At 46.5% G+C, this 22,229-nt stretch overlaps 1 protein-coding gene across 1 annotated transcript in view; it reads left to right on the plus strand.

Moving 5' to 3' along the window:
- The window catches only part of LOC137536021 (glutathione S-transferase P 1-like), a 158,945-nt gene that overhangs the window by 30,411 nt on the left and 106,305 nt on the right, over positions 1-22,229 (plus strand). The window contains exon 2 of the mRNA XM_068257959.1: positions 12,720-12,755. Coding sequence (XP_068114060.1) covers positions 12,720-12,755 — 36 coding nt within the window. The remainder of the gene's footprint in view (positions 1-12,719; positions 12,756-22,229) is intronic.

The raw sequence follows: 22,229 nt of genomic DNA on the forward strand, positions 1-22,229 counted from the left end.
TTTTCAAGCCCATATGGTTGGGCTGAGGTAGCTCAATGACAGAACAACAGTGACCGAGTGTCCAGCTGATCGAATTTGGTCTGTCCACAATGAAGCAACGACTTTATTTTCTTGGGTGTGCCCCCCAACACACTCATATAGGTCATTGCTTCATTGTGATATGCAAGCCCCTTCACCACGGCAAGGTAACGATCACGAACGGGAATTGACACATGTACATGCCTTTTGTTTTGTTATTGCAGCCGCAGTGCAGGCAAAAAAATTAGGCATGTACACGCACCAGAAAAATTATTTTCTTTTGTTAGCTGCCGTTGCTAGTAGCGGCCTTAAAAATTTAGGAATCCACCTGGAGTCCTGGACCCTGTTGGTGGTGGCGGAGAAGGCAGTCAAGCGGCCTGCAGGCAGAGATGCTGTATGGGGACTGGGGACCGACTTAGTCTTGGGGCAGGCAGTCACACGGCATGCAGGCAGAGATGCTGTGTGTGGGGACTGACTTAGTCTTCGGGCAGGCCTGACCGTGCTTTGCAGACCATGTGGTCAGATGGACCCTTGACCCAACGCTGTGTACCTGAGATGACACCACTTGCCTTTCAACTAGTGTTGATCGAACACCCAGATATTCGGGCTCGGGTCGGCTCGCCGAACATGGTCCGGATGTCCGGAATATTCGGCTGAACACAGAGCCTAATGTAAGTCAATGGGGACCCGAGCATGCCTGCTTTGCAGGCCTGAAAAAACTTGCAAAATGAGGGAAACTTCTGCAAAATGGGTTGGAAATAGTGTGTGTGTGTGTGTGTGTGGGGGGGGGGGGGGGGCATTTACACATAGATCTTAGGCTCAGAATAAATGCAGGGACTCATGTTTGCAGAGCAGTGCGCCAATTATACTTGACTGCAAATAAAACTCCCAAAAAAAGGCATACGTGTATGGGGAAAAACTGCACGCTTAAGGCCAATGCAGTTTATCTCCATGAATTTCTAAATTTTATACAAATGAGATCCTGAAAAGCTGTCCTAGTACCAATGGGACCGGCAACGCTAACCCAGCACACATGATGGAAGAGGAGGTACAGGAAAATAAGGCCACGCTTTGTGACACAACCCAGGCCTTGCATGAGGACAAAATGCAGGCTTAAAGCAATGAATTTTGTCGCCATGCATTGATAAATATAATAGAAATGAGAAATTTCTGAAAAGCAGTTCTACCAATGGGACCGGCAACACTAACCCAGCACACAGGATGGAAGAGGAGGTACAGGAGAACAAGGCCACGCTTTTTGACACAACCCATGCCTCGGGTGACCATATTTTGATTTACAAAAAAGAGGACGATTACAACAGCATGTGGACGTGGTCATGGGTGGGGCCAAATATAAAAGACCTTAGCAGTGTGCTGTCCAACTTCGCAGGCATGAAGGGCCATTTTTTTTTCCAGACCACATGGCGGAGGGCCGGCCGACCACAAAATGCAATCAGATTCGCAGAATATTTCCCCACAAAATGCAATGAGATTGGCAGCATATTTCCCCACAAATGCAATCTTATTTGCAGCACATTTCCCCACAAATGCAATCTTATTGGCAGCACATTTCCCCACAAATGCAATCTTATTGGCAGCACATTTCCCCACAAATGCAATCTTATTGGCAGCACATTTCCCCACAAATGCAATCTTATTGGCAGCACATTTCCCCACAAATGCAATCTTATTGGCAGCACATTTTCCCACAAATGCAATGAGATTGGCAGCATATTTCCCCACAAATGCAATGAGATTGGCAGCACATTTCCCCACAAAATGCTCTTTCCCCCATGCTGCGTGCGGCTGCCTAAATATACCTCCCTCTTTCTCCTCTGACCAAGTCACCAATGCAAAGAGTGCGACTGGACAGATTATTGGAGGGGATAATAAGATAACAGAGTGGCTGGAGAGGAAGGCAAGGGAGTCCACGCACCTCATGGAGCTGGTGGAAGCCCCAGCTAAGTATGAAAACAAAACTATTAAACATCTCAGAATTCCTTTAAAGGAAACCTGTAATGTCTTTAAAAAAAAGTTTCACTTACCTGGAGCTTCTGCCAGCCCCCTGCAGCCTCCGTGGGCACACGCCATCTCTGAACGATCCACCAGTCCCCCGCCGCAGCTAAGTTTTGTTCTTGAGGACTTGCAAGTCAATGTCCACTGCCCCTGGCCACACAAACGTCCTCATTCGCACTCCCATCACCAAGAGCATCCTGCACAGTACGAGAATACCTTGCACAGCACCAGGGAAAGACACTCATGGCGAAGGGAACGCGAGCGTAGATGCGCATGGCCAGGGACATCGACTTGCGAGAATAAAACTTGGCTGCAACAGGAGACAAGAGGACTTTTTTTTTAAGACATTACAGGTTTAATAGCATATAACAAGCATGTATACAGGGTGCCTAACAAAGTGTCCAGCTTGTGTTGAAGTACTGTGGCTGGCAAGGGCTTGGAGTTTTCTACACAGTGCACAGCATGCAGGACACTAGTAGTGGGTGGCTGAGGCTGCACTCTGCTTCTGTCTGTTCACCCTTCTCCCTCTATTGTCAGCTCACCTCTCCCCCCTCCAATCTCAGCCTCCTCTCTCTGTCCTGTGTCAGGATGTCCACTTTTCTTCTCCCCCTCCCATCTGAAGCTTCCTTTTCTTATCCCCAGCATTCAGATGACTTGCTTTGGTTTCACACACAGCCTGTGTGTTATTGCCGCTGGCTTGTTTCCGCCTCCTCCCCCTAGCTGTCGGCACTTCCTAGCTGCTTCTCCTGCAACACTGCAGCCCAAGCGGCAGAAGAACCGCTTGCAGAGATCCACTGAGGCTGAGATGAGCCGAATACTGCAAGCCCAAGGCAAAAGAACCGTTTGCAGAGATTCTCTGCAAGCGGTTCTTCTGCTGCTTGGGCTCGCAGTATTCGGCTCATCTCAGCCTCAGTGGATCTCTGCAAGCGGTTCTTCTGTAGCTGGCTTGCAGTGTTCGGCTCATCTCAGCCTCAATGGATCTCTGCAAGTGTGTTCGGCTCTCTTCACTTCACTGGACATTAGAGATGCGAAGTTCGGATCTTTTCAATGATCCGGATGATTCGAATCGGATCATTGAAAAGATCCGGATCTTTGATCCGAATCTCGGATCATTTTTCTACGGAAGCATTCGGGGGTGAAATGAATAGCAGGACAGGTCTTTCCCTGAGGTGGACAGAGAAGGGGAGGGGGGTGGACACACAGAGAAGGGGAGAAGATGGACAGAGGGCAGGGAGTGGACAGAGAAGGGAGGAGGGACAAGCAGGGAGCAGAAATGTTTGTTTGCACACAATACCCACATGCAGCAATCGTATACTTTACATATATTTCACCTATATGTTCATCTGTATACTTTGAATGCAAACGTCGCACAGTGAAAGAAAGCATTCCCCAAAGCATTCCCAGAAGTGAAGTGCAGCTGTTTAAAGTAGTGCAGGAGGATCATATTGCACAGCAATCACAGTGATTGCCCTGTCCTAGCCCAGCAAGCTGTCTACAAAGCTACTTAGCTGTGCCAAAAGTTTCCAATTTGTTCACTATGCACAACTACGGAACAGACAGCCTATAATGAGCAGCACACTACAGCCAGTATGTGTGCTCTACACATATCTGGCAGTGGCACCCATGTCCCCTCTCTCATCTACCTGTCCCTGCAAGGCTGGCTCCCCTCCAACAGAGCGATCCATCTCTGCTCTGCTTCCAGGACCCCACTGCCCGCGGAGAGGGGGCGTGTCGCTCCTGGCCCCGCCCCCTTTGCGATCCGAATCACTCATTTTGATGATTCGGATGATTTGACTCACAAAAAAGTTTCGGATCAAAGATCCAAATCGTTCATGATCCGGACAACACTACCGGACATTTCCAAAATCCGGGAGGACAGCCCGGACAGGTCTGAAAAAGTGGACCTGTCCGGGCAAAAGAGGACGCATGGTCAGCCTACCCATGCCTTGCATGAGGACAAAATGCAGGCTTAAAGTGAACCTGAGGTGAGAGTGACATGGAGGCTGCCATATTTATTTCCTTTTAAGCAACACCAGTTGCCTGGTTGTCCTGCAGATCCTCTGCCTTTAATACATTCAGGCATAGACCTTGAACAAGCATGCAGCAGATCAGGTGTTTCTGACAATAATGTTCGACCTGGCAAGATTACCTGCATACTTCTTTCTGGTTTAATTCACACACCACTGCGTCCAAATAGATCAATACACACACACACACACACACACACACATATATACACACACATACACATACACACACACATACACATATATACACACACACATATATATATATACACACATATACACACATATATATACACACACACATATATACACACACACACATATATACTACACACACACATATACACACACATATACACATACACACACACATATATTTATATATATATATATATACACACATACACACACACATATATATATATATGCACACACACACACACACACACACACACACACACACCCATACACACACACACACACACACACACACATATATACACACACACACACATATACACACACACACACACACACACACACACACACACATATACACACACACACACACATACACATATACTGTATATATACACACACACACATATACACACACATATACTGTATATATAGACACACACACGCACACACACACTGGGAGCCAGTTCAACACTGGGAGCCATATTCAACACATTTCAAAACGATATTTATTGTTTTATGACTTACATTTCAAAACGATATTTATCGTTTTATGGAAGTTATAAAACGATAAATGTCGTTTTTAGTGCAGCGCCATTTTTTAACTCATAAAATGATAAATATCGTTTTATAATGCAAATGAATGCGGCACCATTTTTACACTGTAGGCGCTGGCGCCATTTTTAACTAATCCCCTCATTCTCACCTCAGGTTCTCTTTAAACCAATGCATTTTGTCACCATGCATTGATAAATACAGTATTATACAAAGGAGATATTCCTGAAAAGCAGTCCTATTCCTATCTGGGACTGGCAACGCTAACCCAGCACAGTTGTTCATGGTGCTTGGTCGGAAGGTGTTGCGAAGTCGGTTCCAATCCACGATTTATTCATTTTTATTTGTGTCAGGCGGTCTGCATTTGCTGTGGAGAGGCCGATACACCTATCTGTAACGATGCCTCCGCAGGCACTGAAACAATGTTCGGACATAACGCTGGTGGCAGGGCAAGCCAGCACCTCTATTGCGTACTGTGCCAGTTCGTGCCAGGTGTCTAGCTTAGAGACCCAATAATTAAAGGGGACTGATGGATCGTGGAACACGGCTACGCCATCTGACATGTAGTTCTTGACCATCCTCTGCAGCGAGCGGTGTTAGAGGTGGAACTGCGCAAATTGTTCTGTGGGCTGCTGGCTGGGTGTCAGAAAACTTTGCCACACCTTGGACACTGCCGATACAATTCCCTAGCTGCAACTTGTGTTGTTCTTTGCTCCCCTCCTAGTCCTGGGTTAGCGGAAGTCAGTCTGTCAGCGTGGCTGGAGGAGGATGCAAATCTCCTCACCAATTTCTCCACAAGGGCCTTCTGGTACTCTTGCATTTTTACCTGTCTGACACTTTCTTCAATCAATGTTGGAAAATTTTCTTTGTATCGTGGATCCAGAAGGGTATAAACCCAGTACTCCACGTCCGCCAGAATTCGGTGCGGGTCGCGTTCAATGCAGCCTAACATGAACTGAACCATGTGTGCCAGAGTAACAACAGGTTGCTCGTCATCATCATCATCATCATGTTCTGTGCTTGCTTGTGATGCACCATCACCAGCATCATACCCACCTTCTTCCTCATCTTCTCCTGCCCATTCCCGCTGAATTGTGGAAGTCAAACGTGCACGGCCATGTCCCTCGGCAGTGGAGGCATCTATGTCCTGCTCCAACTCCAGCTGTTCCTCGTCCTCTTCATCATACAACGGACCATCAGTTCCTGAGGCAGATTGCCTGATGTGGATAATATCACGCTGTGCAGTGTCCTCTCTGAATTCCTCCTCTTTCATCCTGATTGCATCTTCCTTGATCTTCAACATTGATGTCTTCAGTAAACACAGCAGTGGTATTGTAATGCTGACTAATGAGTTATCACCACTAACATGCAACGTGGATTGCTCAAAATTTTGGAGGACTTCGCAGAGGTCCAACATGGTGGCCCATTCTGAACCACAAAAGTTTGGCAGCTGACTGCCTCGGTACTGCTCCATCAGTTACTGGACTACTGCACTCTTCTGCTCGCAAAGGCGTGCTAACATGTGCAGCGTCGAATTCCAGCGCGTGGGCACATCAGACACCAAGCGATGGTCGGGTAGACTGAATCGCTGCTGCAACTTGGTGAGTGCGGCCGAAGTGGTACTGGATTTGTGAAAATGCTTTGCCACTCGTCGCACCTTCTGCAGAAGATCCGCCACGTCTGGGTATGTCCTCACGAACCGCTGAACCACTAGGTTCAGAACGTGGGCCAGGCAAGGGATATGTGTCAGCTTTGCCAACTGTAACGCGCTAATGAGATTGCTCCCATTATCACACACAACCAGGCCTGGTTCCAGGTCCAGCGGTGCCAGCCACAACTGGGTCTGTTCCTGTATTCCCTTCCAAATTTCAGCACCTGTGTGCTGCTTATCTCCAAGGCAGATCAGCTTTAATAAGGCCTGCTGACGCATGGCAACAGCTGTGCTGCACCGCTTTCATGCACCTATTGCTGAGTTAGCGCTGCCAGATGAGGTAGAGTTTGGAGAGGCGGTGGAGGAGAAGGAGCCAGAGAGGTAGGCGCTGTCATCAACTCGAAGGGACGCAGGTCCGGCTATTTGAGGTGTTGGCAAAACCTGTGCCATAGCGGGTGAGGTGTTGGTCCCAGGCTCCACAAGGTTCACCCAGTGCGCCGTAAGGGAGATGTACCGACCCTGGCCAAACGCACTCGTCCACGTGTCAATGGTGAGGTGAACCTTGCAGGCAACTGCATTTTTCAGGCTTCCGGTGATGTGTGAAACCACGTGCCCCTGCAATGCTGGCATGGCACAGCGCGCAAAGTAGTGGCGGCTGGGAACCACGTAACGTGGTATGGCCATTGACATCATGGATTTGAAGCTCTCTGTCTCCACCATTCTATATGGCAGCATTTTGCAGGGCAGGAATTTGGCAATGCTGGCTGTTAGTGCCATGGCCCAGGGGTCGTTTGCTGGCAATTTTTCTCCTGCGCTCCAACATCTCTGGGACAGACAACTGAACAGTAGGCTCACACACTAAAGGGCAGTTGGTTGTTGTCGTCAATGACTGGGAACAGTCAAGAGCACTACTGCTGCGACTGACATCAGGTACTGATGATTGGCCAACACGTAATGGCTGGGCTGCTGAGGAGGGTCTGGTGTCCAAAACAGAGGCAGTGTTGCAGGGGGCTGGAAGCGAGTCGGTACCCTGGCCTTGTGTGTCTGCCCACAGATTGCGATGTTTGGCTTCCCTGTGCCGGTGCATGCTGGTGGTGGTGAGGTTGTTGACATTTTTTCCCCTGCTCATTGTGATCCTGCTCACCTTGCAAACCACCTTGGTTACATCCTCCCTGCTGTTGTCAAAAAAAGAACGGACTTTGGAAGACCAACTGCTTTGCTGGGAAGTTTGGTGCATGCCTCTTTTGCGTCTCACTTGTGCGCTTGTTGTGGTCGATATCCCCTGAATACTTTGTGGCACAACGCGAACTCTTGCAGCAGTGGGTTCTTCAGATGACTCATCTGTAGTGCTATCCCAACGACAATGGCCTGCTTCCCATGCTGGGTCTATGAACTCATCGTCCATAACCTCCTCTTCCATCTCATGTGTGTGCACTGGACTAGAGCTCCTCAGAACAACCTCTGCGCACCTCAATCCCATCTCTTCCTCATCTTGGCAGACCTCCTGTGATTCAAATTCCTGCGCACATTGCCAGATTTGGGTGTCTTCGTCCTCGCTTTGCCTTTCAGTAATTGGTGCATTTTCAGCATCCACTGCTTGTGAATCCAGGCACAACATTTGTGGCTGTTCCCTTGACATTTCACAGATGCAAGGTTGCACATCTGGGGGGGAGAATAGCTCCTGCGAATATCCCATTGTGTCGTGGAACAATTGGTCGGACTCGGTATGTGGCCGTTGTGTGCATGGTGTAGCTCCCGGTTGTGTCATGTTTGTGCCCACTGGCTCCTTGTAACTGGCAGAGGACCTCGTGCCTGACAAGGATGGGCTGGTGCTTAACCCGCTGCTGGACGCTTGAGAGGTTAACCAATTCACTACCTGGTCCCGTTCTTGTGTGTTATTGAGGGTTGTTTTTTGCCCGTACAAGATGGGCGGTATTGAGTGGGTTTTCTTCTTTGGTGCGCAAACACGGCCTTTTATGTGAACCGTCAGGGGAAACACCACTTCCCCTGCCCCTCCCTCTTTCACTGGATTTCTTCATAGTAGTCGTTACTTGTCACAAAGAAAAATTCAATAAACTTTTTTTTTAATGGGCACAAGTTTTCCCAGCTAGCCCTGAAAGTACTGCTTTTTTTATACAACACTAAGCAACAGTAAAATTCAATAAACTGTGTTTTTTTATGGGCACAACTGTTGCCAGCTGGCACTGAAAGTACAGGGTTTTTTTTAACAATAAGCAGCAGTAAAATTCAATAAACTGTGTTTTTTATGGGAACAGCTGTTCCCAGCTGGCACTGAAAGTACTGGTTTTTTTTTCAACAATAAGCAACAGTAAAATTCAATAAACTGTGTTTTTTTTAATGGGCACAACTGTTCCCAGCTGGCCCTGAAAGTACTGTTTTTTTTACAACACTAAGCAACAGTACAATTCAATAAACTGTGTTTTTTTATGGGCACAACTGTTCCCAGATGGCACTGAAAGTACTTTTTTTTTTAAAACAATAAGCAACAGTAAAATTCAATAGACCGTGTTTTTTATGGGCACAACTGTTGCCAGCTAGCACTGAAAGTACTGTTTTTTTTTCAACAATAAGCAACAGTAAAATGCAATAAACTGTGTTTTTTATGGGCACAACTGTTCCCAGCTGGCACTGAAAATACTGTTTTTTTAAACAATAAGCAACAGTAAAATTCAATAAACTGCATTTTTTTATGGGCACAACTGTTCCCAGCTGGCAATGAAAGTACTGTTTTTTTTTTCAACAATAAGGAATAGTAAAATTCAATAAACTTTTTTTATGGGCACAACTGTTGCCAGCTGGCACTGAAAGTACTGTGTTTTGGGGTTTTTTCAACAATAAGCAACAGTAAAATTCAATAAACTGTGTTTTTTATGGGCACAACTGTTCCCAGCTGGCACTGAAAGTACTGTTTTTTTTTTCAACAATAAGGAATAGTAAAATTCAATAAACTTTTTTTATGGGCACAACTGTTGCCAGCTGGCACTGAAAGTACTGTGTTTTGGGGTTTTTTCAACAATAAGCAACAGTAAAATTCAATAAACTGTGTTTTTTATGGGCACAACTGTTCCCAGCTGGCACTGAAAGTACTGGTTTTTTTTTCAACAATAAGCAACAGTAAAATTCAATAAACTGTGCTTTTTTATGGGCACAACTGTTCCCAGCTGGCACTGAAAGTACTGTTTTTTTCAACAATAAGCAACAGTAAAATTCAATAAACTGTGTTTTCTATGGGCACAACTGTTCCCAGCTGGCACTGAAACTACTGTTTTTTTTTACAACAATAAGAAACCATAAAATTAAATAAACTGTGTTTTTTATGGGCACAACTGTTCCCAGCTGGCACTGAAAGTACTGGTTGTTGTTTTTTTCAACAATAAGCAACAGTAAAATTCAATAAACTGTGTTTTTTTTATGGGCACAACTGTTCCCACCAGCTGGCACTGAAAGTACTGTTTTTTTAAAACAATAAGCAACAGTAAAATTCAATAAACTGTGTTTTTTAATGGGCACAACTGTTGCCAGCTGGCACTGAAAGTACTGTTTTTTTTTTTTCAACAAAAAGCAAGAGTAAAATTCAATAAATTGTGTTTTTTTTAATGGGCACAACTGTTCCCAGCTGGCACTGAAACTGGGACCAAATATGATGGGCAGTGCCTGCTGGCAGTGGTGAGGCAGGTGCACTGTGGCTGGCAACAAAAATGATGGGCACTGTGGCTGCTGGCAGTGGGCTGGCAGTGCCTGCTGGCAGTGGTGAGGCAGGGGCACTGTGGCTGCTGCTAATGCCTGACAGTGGTGAGGCAGGGGCTCTGTGGCTGCTGCTGGCAGTGGGTGAGGCTGGGGCTCTGTGGCTGCTGCTGGCAGTGGTGAGGCTGGGGCTGGGGCACTGTGGCTGCTGCTGTCAGTGGTGTTGAGGCTGGGGCACTGTGGCTGGCCTGGCTGGCAGTACTGGCACCTAACCGCTAGCTCTTTCTCCTACCTACCCCAGCTAAACCCCCATGTGAATGGCGGAGCCAGCACACATTCGGGTATTTATATACCCGAACCACGTGACCTGCTTGGCCAATCACAGCTATGGTCACAGCCAGCTAGGCTGTGTGACCATAGCTGTGGAAAAAGCATTATCGCCGCTTATTGGCTGCCTGCAAAGGCGTCAATAAGCGAGGGGAGGATACCGAACAGCGTGGCCGAGCACCGTGCGGTGCTCAGCTGTGCTCGAACTGAACCCGAACATCCCAATGTTCGGGGAATAATGAACAGTGCCGAGCACTGTTCGATCAACACTACTTTCTGGATAGTGTACTGGTTAAGGGTTCCGCCTTTGACATGGAAGACCAGGGTTCGAATCCTGGCTAGGTCAAGTACCTATTCAGTAAGGAGTTCAAGGCAAGACTCCCTAACACTGCAGGGTGGCCTCCTGAGCGCGTCCCAGTGGCTGCAGCTCTTGAGCGCTTTGAGTCCGACAGGAGAAAAGCGCTATACAAATGTTCGGATTATTATTATTATTATTATTATACTTTCAACATCACGGTACATTTTGGGTATCACCTTTTTTGAGAAATAATTGCTGCCTAGTATCTTCCACTGCGGTGTGTGGTTTTGCTTTTGTGTGCTGCTTTTCCTCAGGTGGTCATGACAGTTTGCAGTTTGCAGTTTGTGCTTTGTCATCATGTGCCTTCGTAAGGAAATTGTCCTTACGTGGGTCTTGGTCTTTCCACGGCTCAATTTTTGGTGGCAGAGAGTACAGATAGCAATGCTCTCATCTGAGGCAGACACACAAAAAAAATGTCCACACCGCTGAACCCTGGGATGATGGCACTTTGATGGCTGCTGACTGAGTGTTAAGTGGGGTGCCAGAATCAGAGAAGGAGGAGGAAGATATGTCACGGTTCCATGCGGAAGCTGAGGAAGATGAGGTATTCTGTGTTAAATAGTCAACTGCGTCCTAACAATCTTGGGGCTTGATGGCAGGTGCCTTCTGAACTCTGTACTTTGGTCCAGGGCCGCACAAAATCACGACAGCACGACCTCGAACAGACCTGCCGGGTGGCCTGCCTCTGACTCTGCCTGTTTTGTCCATATTGGGGGGATGAAGTAAAAGATATGCACTGACTTGACCAATACAATGTGCAGTCACGCAGGTGCAGTGAAAAGGTATGCAGTGATTGGTATTACAAATGCGCAGCTGTCACACACACAGTTGCAGTGAACAGGTATGCAGTGACTGGTATATAAAACTGCGTGCTGTTACACAGGTGTAGTGAAAGGTATGCACGGACTGGTATTACAAATGTGCAGCTGTCATAAACACACAGGTACAGGGAACAGGTATGCAGTGACTGGTATGCACGGCACGGACCGGTATTACAAATGTGCAGCTGTCACACACACTGGTGCAGTGAAAAGGTAGGCACTGAATGTGCTGGGCCTAGCACAGTATAGCAATTAGCAAGGGCCAGCTGCGACAGACAGGGCTGTATATGCAAGTCATTGGGCCACAAAAAAAAAAAACACATCACAAGAACATTAGCTCTCAAAAGAGTTGTTTTGGGGTGATTTTTAGCAATAAGTATTAGCAAGGAGCAAGCTAACAAGCCTAACAAGAGCCTAACTAAGCTTTCCCTATCTCTGCATCAATGTCTCTCCCTTCTCTCACTAACATAGAAGCAGACTGAGTGAGAACATGGCCGATGTTGCTGCCTTTTATAAGGTGGGGGGGTGGGCTCCAGGAGGGAGTGCAGCCTGATTGGCTGTCATGTGTCTGCTGACTGTGAAGTAAAGGTTAAAGTTTAACCCAATGATGTAGTATAGGGCGGGTCGAACTCGCCATAAAGTTCGCGTTTCGACGCAAACGCGAACCACCGCGTGGTTCGTTTGCTCGAATAAGTTTGCGGCCGAACCGTTTGAGACAACTCTACTTATGTTTAGGAGCATCTTATAGGCCGAAAAATACAGTATTTCATGTTTCTTAACATTTATTTATTTCATATCTTTAAGATTATTATTTTAGTTCCTATATGAACACAACTATTTAAATTTCTTTCATGCTGTAACGTCACTGATTTTTTCTTTCATTAATTATGTGTGATTTTCTTGCAATCCTTCAAAATACAGTATTGGGTGAAATATTTATGTTTATCTCAATACACCATTATATTTATCAAATATTACATATATATTTTAGCAGTTTTTAAGATAAAATTACCGGTAATTATTATATACCTCTTGTTTTACAGTGTCTGAGTTAGTGCTTACATATTTCCCACTGAGAGGTAAGTGGATGTTTTCTGAACAGATAATACATAACATTCCACACGTCTATATTACCATACACATTACTTCCAGGAGGCCAACTGAGAATTCAGTGAGACATAATAAGCACACCTTATATGCTATGGGACCTGTGTGTGGCGGCTTAGGCTTGGTTCACACATAAATGTGCACATTTCCAGTCCGGTCCGGTACTGTCCTGCTTTCTAACAATCGTAGGCTTGGTTCACACATATGAAGGTGTCCAGTCCTTGCTTGTCAGTTTTTGACATTTGGCGCCAGTTTACATGTGTTTTTATGGCTGTGTTCATACATAAATCTGTACATCCAGTCCAGTCCTGTCAGTTTTGTATGTGTTTCTATGGCTGTGTTCAGTTCACACATAAAATGTGTACCTTTCTGGTCTGGTCGAGTCCTGTCAGTGTTGTATCAGTTTTTTATGTGTTTATACAATCGTGTTCACACATGAAATGTGTACATTTCCGGAGCAGTCATGGTTGGTTTGGTTCACACATAAATCTACACATTTCGGGACTGGTCCAGTACTGACCTGTCCTGTCAGTTCTGCATCAGTTTTCCATCAGTTTTACCTGACTGGACAATATAAATATGTCTTTTATGTGGGAACACACTCATATAAAAACATACAGAACTGATACAACACTGAGGCTACGTTCACACATAAAAGGTGCACATTTCTGATCCAGTTAGGTAAAGCTGATACAAAACTGATGTAAAACTCACAGGACAGTACTGGACTGGACCGGAAATGTACAGATTTATGTGTGAACTAAGCCTAAGGGTCCTGATGTGCAAGGTAATGTCCATGTTTCCCTATGGCCTCTTTCACACTGTACATTGAAAGCTTTTTCACAATGCACTGCTATGGAAAGTTAAAGCGCATGAAAGTTTTTCTGCATATATTGTGTGCAGCTGCTTAGTGTGGATGGCAGAGTTGTGGGTGGTGGATTAGTGTGGGTAGTGGCTTAGTGCGGTGGTTGTGGTGTGCACGTGCACCTGTAAGTACGTCCATGCATACTTAAGTAGGTAGGCCGAAGTAGGGGGCCCAATGTAAAACTCTGGGCATTGGGGCCCAGAGCTCCTAAGTTACAACAGTAGCTCTATCTGTCTTCAGCTCTGCTACTTCTCTGTTGGGGACTTGCTGCTCTGAAAGGAAATACAATCATTTGTCAGCTGAAAGGAAACATACACACATGGTTGAACAGATCCCAGGCACAGTGATGGGCTCGAACGTAGCCCCGTCCAGTGTTGCCAACCTTTCATGTTAATTTTTGCTGACAAATACCTAAAAATTTACTGACAAAAGATTCTTTTTACTGACAAAATCCCCTGTGGCGCGCCGAGAAAATGGGCGTGGTCACGCAACAGAATGTGGACGTGGTCATGGGTGGGGCCAAATATACATGATTTTAGTATTGCTGTAAAAGGTCTGCCAGGGAAGTTTGAGCTCTGCCATAGTGTTTTCCCCCCTTCCCCCAAAATACATGTAATCTTACAGCATTTCTCCAAAAATCCACGTAATCTGGCAGAGGTTCTCCCAAAATACAGATAATATGGCAGTGGTTCCCAAAAAATAGATGTAATCTGGCAGCAGCGATTCCCCCAACATACACATAATCTGGCAGCAGTTCCCCAAAATACATTTAATCTGACAGCAGTGGTTCCCCATAAATAGGTAGCCCCAGGTCTATAGGTGTCCCCAGAATAGGTGGCCAGGGGTATAGATGTCCCCAGAACAGGTAGCCAGAGGGAGAGATGCCCCCAGAACAGGTAGCCAGGGGTATATGTGCCCAGTATATGTAGGCAGGGGTACAGGGCCGGTTCTAGACTGGCACATATGAGGGGGCAGTCAAATGGGTAGGGGCCAGGGGGCAACATGCTTGAGGAAATTTGCGGTGCGCAAAGTGTGCTGCGGCGACGAAAGTGGGCATAGCAAGTAAATGCACATAATGAGAGACAGCATTTCACCAGTAAATGCACATAAGAGACAGCCTTTCACCAGTAAATGCACGTAATGACAGACAGCTTTTCACCAGTAAATGCACGTAATGAGAGACAGCTTTTCACCAGTAAATACACGTAATGAGAGACAGCTTTTCACCAGTAAATACACGTAATGAGAGACAGCTTTTCACCAGTAAATGCTTGTAATGAGAGACAGCTTTTCACCAGTAAATGCACGTAATAAGAGACAGCTTTTCACCAGTAAATGCACATAATAAGAGACAGCTTTTCACCAGTAAATGCACATAATAAGAGACAGCTTTTCACCAGTAAATGCACATAAGGCAGCTTTTCACCAGTAAATACACATACGGCAGCTTTTCACCAGTAAATGCACATAAGAGACAGCTTTTCACCAGTTAATGCACATAAGGCAGCTTTTCACCAGTAAATACACATAATAAGAGACAGCTTTTCACCAGTAAATGCACATACGAGACAGCTTTTCACCAGTAAATGCACATAATAAGAGACAGCTTTTCACCAGTAAATTCATATAACAGCCAGCGTCCTCAGTATATGTAGCCAGGGATATATGTGCCCAGTATATGTAGCCAGAGGTATATGTCCCCAGTATATGTAGGCAGGGGTATATGTGCCCAGTATATGTAGCCAGAGGTATATGTCCCCAGTATATGTAGCCAGGGGTATATGTGCGCAGTATATGTAGGCAGGGGTATATGTCCCCAGTATATGTAGCCAGAGGTATATGTCCCCATTATATGTAGCCAGGGGTATATGTGCCCAGTATATGTAGGCAGAAGTATATGTCCCCAGTATATGTAGCCAGAGGTATATGTCCCCAGTATATGTAGGCAGGGGTAAATGTGCCCAGTATATGTAGGCAGGGCTATATGTGCCCAGTATATGTAGGCAGGGTATATGTGCCCAGTATATGTAGCCACAGGTATATGTCCCAGTATATGTAGTCAGGGTTATATGTGCCCAGTATATGTAGGCAGGGTATATGTGCCCAGTATATGTAGCCACAGGTATATGTCCCAGTATATGTAGTCAGGGTTATATGTGCCCAGTATATGTAGCCAGAGGTATATGTCCCCAGTATATGTAGGCAGGGTATATGTGCCCAGTATATGTAGCCACAGGAATATGTCCCAGTATATGTAGTCAGGGTTATATGTGCCCAGTATATGTAGCTAGAGGTATATGTGCCCAGTATATGTAGGCAGGGTATATGTGCCCAGCATATGTAGGCACGGTATATGTGCTCAGTATATGTAGCCACAGGTATATGTCCCAGTATATGTAGTCAGGGTTATATGTGCCCAGTATATGTAGCCAGAGGTATATGTGCCCACAATAGGTAGCCAGGTGACCCCCCCCCCAGCAGGAGGGGAGCAGCGCAGTGGAGGGAGAGCTGTGGCATCAGTGGTGGAGAAGGGGGCAATCTCCCCTTCCCTCACCTTAGTGCTTTCCCTCGCTCGCTCTCTTCTCCTGAACTAAGTGATGAGTGGCTGGCAGGCGGCAGCAAGCGGAACTTACCTGTGTCTCGTCGCCGGCGCGGGATGATTTGCCGCTACTCTGGTCTGGTCCAGACCAGAGCAGCAAAACTTCCGGCGCTTGGAGCGAGACTGAAGGTAAGTCCCGCCCGCTGCCTAATGCCACTCAGCACTTAGTTCAGGAGGGGACAACGAGGGAGGGAGAGCACTAAGGTGAGGGAAGGGGGGGGGGGAGATTGCCCCCCTTCTCCACTGCTGCCCACAGCTCTTCCTCCACTGCGCTGCTGTCCTCCTGCAACAGGGCGGGCGGCCGACTGGCCGCCCTTACGGACGCTCCTTACGGAATTCACGGGCAGCTTATTTTGTATCAAAATTTACGGGCTGGCAACACTGGCCCCGTCCTACGCTAATTTATTTATGGAAATGTACAATGAGGCATTTGTTTACCTACATCCGTTATTCAGGTCACACTGCAAGATGCGGGTGAGATATATAGATGATGTTTTTTTGCTGGGACGGGGCCGTGTTCAAGCCTATGTGCCTTCATTAAGGATCTGCAAGAGGAGTATCGTATAATTAAACTTAAATTCCATGTTAGTGAGGGGGAATTGCCTTCTTAGATGCCAGGGTCAACTTAAGAAATGGTCATTTTCAGACAGATGTATTTAGAAAGCCAACAGACAGAAATTCACTGCATTTTTTTGAGTTTTTCCATCCACCGGCCCTCAAGAGAGCAATCCCAAAATCACTATTAAGAGTTGAAAGGATCGTATCTGATCCAGACAAAAGTGTTTGCCAGATAGAGGAGCTAAGAGACAGATTTAGGAAGCAGGGCTATCAAGAATAGAGATGGCCCGAACCTCCGATTTTCGGTTTGCAAACCGGGTTCGCGAACCTCCCACAAAATTTTGGTTCGCGCGAACTTTCGCGAACCGCAATAGACTTTAATGCGGAGGCGAACGTGGAAAACTAGAAAAATTTATGATGGCCACAAAAGTGATGGAAAAGATGTTTCAAGGGGTCTAACACCTGGAGGGGGGCATGGCGGAGTGTGATACATGCCAAAAGTCCCGGGGAGAAATCTGGATTTGACACAAAGCAGCGTTTTAAGGGCAGAAATCACATTGAATGCTAAATTGCAGGCCTAGAGTGCTTTAAAGGGAAGGTTCAAGCAAAATAAAAAAATGAGTTTCACTTACCTGGGGCTTCTACCAGCCCCATGCAGCCATCCTGTGCCGAGGTCGGCAAGCTGCCAGCAGGGGACTGGAGCAGCAGTGAGTGACTACGAGGGCATGGGATGGCTGCATGGGGCTGGTAGAAGCCCCAGGTAAGTGAAACTCATTTTTTTTATTTTGCTTGGACATTCCCTTTAAAACATATTGTATGTATATACATCAATCAGGGATTGTAATTAGAGTACTGCTTCACACTGACACACCAAACTCACTGTGTAACGCACCGCAAACAGCTGTTTGCGTATTGACGGCCATGCTGGACTGGTGCGCACCATGGCGAGATTGCTCTTCCTCACTCAGTGATGGCAGGTAATGTCTGACTGCCTTATCAACTTTCGATGGTTCTCTCTCTACCATTGTTAAAGCTTACATCTATTTTTTTAAATACTTGTTCTGCTTGCTGTTCAGTACCTGCAACGATAATCTTTTATGGTGGGCAAGTCTGCCTTTGCGAGTGACCAAGGGTAATGGCCGGGGAATCCTGGTTCGATTCCGGTCCAGAGTGGGAGCCGAAGAAACGGCTACCACCACACATCCAAGGAAGGCAGCAGGCACGCTGTGGGCAAAGGAGCAGGAACGGCTACCACACATCCAAGGAAGGCAGCAGGCATGGCATGCACGAGGTAGTGACCAAAAATAACAATACAGGAGGACTTTCGAGGCCCTGCTGTATATGTGATATGAATCAACTTTAAATCTTGTAACGAGAATCTGTTATGGAGGGCAAGTCTGCCATTGCGGGTGACCATGGGTAATGGCCGGGGAAGCCTGGTTCGATTCCGGTCCGGAGTGGGAGCCTAAGAAACGGCTACCACCACCACACATTGAAGGAAAGCAGCAGGCACACTGTGGGCAAAGGAGCAGGAGCAGCTACCACACATCCAAGGAAGGCAGCAGGCATGCCATGCACGAGGTAGTGACCAAAAATAACAATACAGGAGGACTTTCAAGGCCCTGCTGTATATGACACTGATCGACTTTATTACCTTTAATGAGAATCTGTTATGGAGGGCAAGTCTGCCACCCATTCAAGTGAAAGGTATGCACTGACTGCCAGGTATAATACAATGTGCAGTCAAAGATGCAGTGAAAGGTATGTAGTGCAGGTAGATGGGTGCACTGTGAACAACACGTAGGTAGGTATATGCAGTACTGTGTATTACAATGTGCACCTGTCACACACAGACAGGTAGCGGACAGGCACAGTGACACTGCGTGTGCTCACGTAGGTAGGTGGGTGCACTGTGAACAACAGGTAGGTAGGTATATGCAGTAATGGGTATTACAATGTGCACCTGTCACACACACAGGTAGTCACTGAATGTGCTGGGCCTGGCAGTGGCACACACACAGTATGAATTATCAAGGCTGTCTATGCAACACAAGTGTCAGTGGGAGACACAGAAAAAAAATAGATCACAACAACAAGATTAGCTCTGAAAAGAGCTGTTGTGGGGTGCTATTTTAGCTATAAGAATCAGCAAGGAGCAATCTAACAAGGCTACAAGAGCCTAACTAATGTTTCCCTATGAGAGAGTCTGCAGCAGCTGTCCCTTCTCTATTTACTGCAGGCACATGAGTGAGTATAATGGCCGGTGGTGCCTGCTTTTTATAAGGGGGGTGGGGCTCCAGGAGAGAGTGTAGCCTGATTGGCTACAATGTGGCTGCTGACTGTGATGTAGAGGGTCAAAGTTGACCCTAATGGTGCATTATGGGGGCGAACTGAACTTCAGGAAAAGTTCGCGGTTCTCCACGATCCACTGGAAGTTCGCCGGGAACCGTTCGCCGGCGAACTGTTTGGGCCATCTCTAATCCAGAATCCACACTACAGAAAACTGATACAGACAGGCGTAGAAAACATATCCCCACATTCGGTAGGATCCCATTTGTTTCTAAATATACCACTGCTTCTAACAAGATTAAAGCTATTATTAAACAGGAGATGTCCTGTACTGAGGGACAGCCTCCCCAGAGTTCCAGAATTTAGGGACCCCCCAGTAGGGACCCCCCCCCAGAGGGCACAATCCCTTAAAGACAAATTGGTTAAATCAGATAATGGTTCAGTGATCCTGCACATACAAAGAAAAAGGGACTTTACACAATGTTGTAATGTTTTTTTTTTTTGGGGGGGGGGGGGATTCTGACACCCTAGAAGTGGTTCCGACACCCTAGAAGTGGTAAGAAATTCGTGTGTTGTTTTTTTATTGCAATTTACGCTTTGTGGTATACTGTATAAAATGCTCATGTGGGTTATTATACTTGGGGGAATTCACTCAGAAGGGCAAGTACAGAATCTCCTCCCATAAGTCATCTATTAGAATCAACAATAAGGATCATGCTGTTTTATTGCATTTTGTGGAGAGGCAATATGGAGTGTCCTCTCTTCGCTTTCAGATTTTGCAACAAATTCATAAATTAAGAAGAGGTGGGGACAGGGAGGAACGTCTATTGAGGGCAGAGGCATGGTGGATGAAACATCTTGATACATTGAGTCCTAATGGTTTAAATAGGGTATATGACTTTCTGCCAGTTACATGATAGTTTATACCTTAGTTATATGATCAATAGTACCTTTTTTTATTGGGTGTGCTACATTGCAGCTGGGCGCTTTTTGATTTCCTAAATATATAGTGGATAGTGGTTATACTTACCCTATATTCTGTTTTAATGTTTTCTCTGGGCACTCCACTCCTAGATGGAACCTATAGAGAGGACTTTGTGGTGATTGGGGTACCTTTTGTTGGCCGATTTGGCATATAGTGTTCACATTATGTGACGTTTAGGTGTTGCCCTATTTACCACTTAGCCCACTTAGTCATCCCCTTTTTCCTCTCCCCCCCCCCCCCTTTTTTTCTCCAGCATTATTTGTTGGAAAGGCATACTTTACTCCGTGCATTTTTTTGCACGTCCACCACTTGTTTTGCGTACCTTATCATATATTCTATTTGTTGGTGTGATGGAGTTACGCATTCAATTTACGCATCTATCATTTTTACGCATCAGTAGGCCTATTGCATGTGTTAAATACGCATGTACGCATGACGCAAATTACATGAGTTATCATGTGTGAGGTCAGGTGACCGCCAGGTATGTAGCGATTTACATTCGATTGGTCACTGCAGGGAGTGGAGGCAGGTCCTATACTGTTGAGGGTGGGCCCACACCCACACTTGCCTAGTTCTCCATCAGGTCCACCAGGTTTTTGATTGGTTGTCAGGACAGGAGGGGTGGTATAAAAGGTGTTGGGAACTCAGTAGGCTTTATGCCACTGCACTTGACAAAGAGCGGGAGACTGCTCGAAACAGCGACTGTCCGTTGTGCCATTTTGCCCAGCTGCAATGTAGATACACTCGCTGCCATGTATATCCTACTGCACCAAGGGCGTAACAATAGGGGATGCCAGTTGCAACTCCTGCACAGTGGCTGGATGGTGTAATGGTTAAGGGCTCTGCATCTGACACAGGAGACCAGAGTTTGAATCTTGGCTCTGCCTGTTCAGTAAGCCAACACCTATTCAGTAGGAGACCTTAGGCAAGTCTCCCTAATGCTGCTACTGCCTATAGAGCGCGTCCTAGTGGCTGCAGCTCTGGCGCTTTGAGTCCGCCAGGAGCAAAGCGCGATATAAATGTTATTTGTCTTGGTGCCCCCCTAGCACCCGCGCAGGGCCTTTTTGGGGGGCAGGAGGGGTCGCAACATGAGAGGAAAGCGTGGCCGCACATCAGCGGGGAGGGGGGACATTCCGCCCCTCCCTCACTTTGGGCTCTCCTCTCAGAACTTCCCCTCCTGCAATTATTAGTGGCAGCAGCGGCGGCAGGCAGAACATATACCTCCATCGTGCTGGAGGTTCCAATCTCTAAGTGCTTCATGCTACTTAACAGGAAGTAGCGTGAAGCATTTAGAGATCGGAGACCTCCGTGGTGGATGGAGGTATGTGTCCTGCCTGCCGCCGCCGCTGCTGCCACTAATAATTGCAGGAGGGGGAGCGCTGAGAGGAGAGCCCCAGGTGAGGGAGAGGGGGAATGTCCCCCCTCCCCGCCGATGTGCGGCCATGCTTTCCTATCATGTTGCGACCCCTCCTGCCCCCCAAAAAGCCCTGAGTGGGCCCTGGGAGGGGGGGGGGGGTTCTTGCAAGGGGCCCGGGGATTTCTAGTTACGCCCTTGTACAGTGCTGTGGGCATCTGAAAGCTTTATACATTTGAGAGCTATATTTACCACTGATTCCATCATTGGATGATGGTTTTGTATTCACTATCTTGGTGAATAAAACTACGAATTGAAAATCTTCACTGCTGGTCCAACTTGTTTCACGGGCAGCAGAGGAGACATTTAACCCTTTAGGTTAACATGTATAAATACATCAGAGGGCAATATAAAAGCTTGGCAGATGAACTTTTTGTCCCTAGGCCTTCTCAAAGGACTAGAGGACATGATCTGCGCATGGAGGAAAAACGTTTTAGCCATTTATTTAGGAAAGGGTTCTTTACAGTAAGAGTGATTAAGATGTGGAACGCATTGCCACAGGAAGTAGTTATGACAAATTCTATACCTGCATTTAAAAGGGGCTTAGATGCTTTCCTTGTGTTGAAAGACATCCATGGCTACAATTACTAGGTAATGCCCAATGACGTTGATCCAGGGATTTTCCCTTTTGGGGATAATTGGACCATGCCTTGTAAGGGTTTTTTGCCTTCCTCTGGATCAACGGGGATATGTAAGGAAGCAGGCTGGTCTTGTACTTTGTTCTCTGGTTGAACTC

The sequence above is a fragment of the Hyperolius riggenbachi genome, chromosome 10, assembly GCF_040937935.1.
Source record: "Hyperolius riggenbachi isolate aHypRig1 chromosome 10, aHypRig1.pri, whole genome shotgun sequence".
In the NCBI taxonomy this organism is placed as follows: domain Eukaryota; kingdom Metazoa; phylum Chordata; class Amphibia; order Anura; family Hyperoliidae; genus Hyperolius; species Hyperolius riggenbachi.